Source organism: Argentina silus, assembly GCF_951799395.1.
Source record: "Argentina silus genome assembly, chromosome: X".
Taxonomy (NCBI): Eukaryota; Metazoa; Chordata; class Actinopteri; order Argentiniformes; family Argentinidae; genus Argentina; species Argentina silus.
The window spans coordinates 2,809,177-2,812,728 of record NC_139653.1 but is presented as its reverse complement, the minus strand read 5'-3'; the positions used below and the strand labels follow the sequence as shown (position 1 = coordinate 2,812,728).

Genomic DNA, 3,552 nt, shown 5'->3' with positions numbered 1-3,552 from the left:
AATCCCCCAGCGTGGTATCACCTCACAGCATAAAAATTTAGCAACTGACTGGGCATCTTTTCTTTTGGTTGGGCATGCTTCTACCCATCTGCTAAATCTATCGACAACAACCAACATATATCTTTTGCCTCCTACCGGGCGAATCATATCCATGTAGTCGAGGACTAGTTCTTTCATTGGCCCATTTGGTGTTGGGATGTGTCCTGGAGGAGTTAATACTCCTCTTCTAATATTGTTTTTCAAACAGATTGTGCATCTACCTATGACATGGTCAATTTGTTCTAGTAGATATGGTGCCCAAAATCCGTATTCTTTTGTAATTTTCCTTCTCACTTCCCCCCTCGCTACATGGGCAAGGCCATGAGCGTCATGTATCAACAGTCCTAGCAAGTTAGGAGGTGCTACTATCAAACCCTCATGGTTCCTCCAGAGGCCTGTAGCATCCTGACTCGCTCCTCTGGCAAGCCACAAGTTCTTATCTAGTGCACTCGCTTCCTCTTGCATCATGATCAAGTCGTGGTTCTGCCATCCTGGTAGGTTGGTGATGGGCTGTTTCCTTACCACATCTCAGTCGTGCTCCTGAGCGGATTCAGCTAAAAGTGAATCAAAATATGTTTAGCTAAGTTTCGCAAAGTATTCTCTTTCTATGTCTCAAGATGAGCAATATATAACCTGCTTAAAAAAAGTTTGATTTAACTTTGAAACATTCACTATCGCAAAGTTCTGAATGGCAACACGTGTTACTCCTCAAATGATTCGTCAGAGCTATTGTAGCTAACTACCGTCAACTATTTTAGTGCTGCTAGAAATCGTCGTCTTTTCCAAGTTGGAGCTTCGTCGCCACAACAGTGTCCAGTGTGCTATGGATTGTCCTAAATAAACTACACGTTCCTGGCAATATTGCAACTTCTTCTGAGAGGCCTTGTGTCCTTTTTCATCATCTTGTTCTGCTTGTGGAAGAACTCCACTTTGATGTCTCCACAGACAGGCAGTGGCTGGGGGAACTCAAAGTACATACGCTTGTCCTCTCGCCTTGTGTGCACTGTGTTGGACGTATGGATCTTGACTTTTATTTGATAAACCACAAACTGCGGATCCCAATGCCAATTCCCTGTCTTGAAGCCCTGAGGAATCGGGTCACTCCTGTTTTTAACGGTACTGTCCCTGCAGGTGCCTCCACTAAACATGGGGAGCGTCTCAAACACCATTTTGTGGAAGAGCAGAGCGATGGGCTTGTACTCTAGCTGGTTCTTCAGAAGGTAGCTGTAGTAGTACACATAGTGTCGCTGGCTTGGGATTGTGACTCCCTTCTTGTCTCTTGTCCGCACTTCCCCGTAGAAGTAGAGTGCTTCCTGTGCCTCCAGGAACTTCCCTCGGTGGAGGAGATAGGCGCAGATCATGACGCCGGTGCGGCCCTTCCCTGCCTTGCAGTGGATGGCCGCCACATGATAGTCATCCTCGCTTAGCCACTGGTCCAGGTCTTCACAGAATGGCTTGATTAGCTCCAGCTGAGGCGGGTTGTGGTCTTCAAAGGGGTACTGTGCAACTCTGCAGTTAAACTTCGCGGTGTCGTAATGTCGCTCGGCGCAAAGATTATATATCTTGTAATGATTTTTGTGTTTTGAGTCCAGAAACCGTACTACATCGTCTATGTTGTTTCTGTAGACACCCTCAAGTCTTTCTGCAGGAAAGCCCATAGCAATTATCGGATAAATATAGGTCAAGTCCAAGTCAAACCCATCTTCCTGGTATCTCCTTTTGCTTCGGCTGACAATTTCCTTTATTATTGCAGCCATATCTGTGACAGGAGTCCTTAAGGTATTGAGCTTAAGAGAGAGTATTGTTGCCTTTGTACGAAACGCTGCCAATATGTTTCTCCCTCGCAATCCCGTTGGTGTCACCACTAGCTAATGTTAGCTAGCTCTCTTTGTGGTTGTCTGGGATCTCAGGGTCAGACGACTGGGTGATGGAGGCCATGATAGGTGTATAATCTATTAGCGCTAGGAATGTAGCAATCGAAAATAGTTGTATTGGTCAATAGCTCAAAAGTATAGTCTAATATGCAAGTAGGACTCTACAGCCTTGATGGCATGTGCTCCTCAAGCTTGTGTCTCGTGATAAGTTGACCTTGCGTCTTAACTTTATTGGAGTGTATAGTGTCTTGTGGCTGGATACAGGTAAATGATGCTCCAGAATCAACCATAATTTCTAATGGATGACCATTAACTTTTACCCAAACTGTTGGATCTTCTTCCGGCTTAGACACTACCAGCTGACACCCCCCTTTCAGATTCTCTGGGCACCCCTAAAACCCCCGCACCGGGCCCCTGTTCGGGTTCACCGGTCCCTGTGATTGCTGTTGCTGTGGCCATTGCATTCGTCCCTGGGATGTATTCATTGGAGTTGGATATCGTCCCTTGAAGGCTTTTCTGCCGCATTCGCGGGCTCTTTTGTAACATGTCCGGACCTTATGTCCATTTTGTCCGCAATAGTAACATGGTTTTGCGACTCGCTGGGGTCCTGGATTATAACCTCCTTGTCTAGAATATCCTTGACCACCCTTTCTCCATTTCTGAGGTTGTGGGTATGGAGGCTGAGGAGCAGCCTGTATTACTGGTGTCGATTGAGGTTGTGTCTGTGGTTGAGGCAGGTTTTGCAGAACCACAGCCTGTGTTCTTTCCTTATTCTGTTTTCCCTTGCTCAACTGCACCTGATTAAGTTTTCTGAGCATCTCTTGGTCTTGCTCTTTCAAAGTTCTTTTTTGCGATGTAACTCCACCTGATGGGCTACGTGGTCCATGTAGATGACAATCGTGGTTTTAGCTTCTTCTGTCTCAAGTATTTGTTTATCTTCATCTTCCATGAGGTATCTTCCTTCTGTGTTGAGGATTGGTAGTTGTGGATAGCGTCTGGTGGGCGTAGCCCTTTCCTCATATGGTGGTGGAGCCACGGTTGGGGTTTTGTGTGAGAAAGGAGTATTCGTCTTCTTCACTAATCTGTTTCCTCTTCCAGGCTCTTATCCACTGCTTTATCTCTTCTTCTTTGTGCCACTCTTAACAGCTTTTGTCCTTCCCTGTCAAATAGTTCCAAGACTGCTGTTTCCATATTTCGCTTGTCCTTACGCTTCTGAGCCTTTTTTCCTTTCTTTTGTTCAGCTTTATAAGTGTTTATGAGCACTTCCATTGTCTTTATTACCTCTGGGTCAAAAGTGCCATCCTCTGGCCAAGGCTGGTCTATTTCAGCCCACCTCTTGTTCCATTTTTTAGATATTTTATCAATTCCTTTTACAAATGGGTTGTTCTTTTCAACCATTTGCACTGGAGTAGACGTCGTAGCCGAAGCCACACCCATAATTGTTGTTCCTTCAACCGTTGACTTAGCTGAAGACACTTTTCCAGTAGGCACTTCCTTTGTTTACAGTTCAACTTCTTGGCTGATTTTTGAATGGTTGGTTACTTATTTTGTTGATTCTATATTAATCATTTATCTAAAATAAAATATGTCTTTAATCAACACATTCAGTCACCATACCAGTGTGAAACGTTCTTGCTCT

The 3,552-nt window shown here is 44.9% G+C and overlaps 1 protein-coding gene across 1 annotated transcript; it reads right to left on the bottom strand.

Annotated features, from left to right (window-relative positions):
• Positions 1-881: 881 nt before the first annotated feature.
• On the bottom strand, positions 882-1,796 carry LOC310822782 (phosphatidylinositol 3,4,5-trisphosphate 3-phosphatase and dual-specificity protein phosphatase PTEN-like; the record flags this gene model as incomplete). Its single annotated transcript, XM_083695261.1, has 1 exon — positions 882-1,796. One exon carries the CDS (start codon positions 1,794-1,796, stop codon positions 882-884), a length of 915 nt encoding a protein of 304 aa, XP_083551387.1.
• Between the last annotated feature and the right edge of the window lie 1,756 nt (positions 1,797-3,552).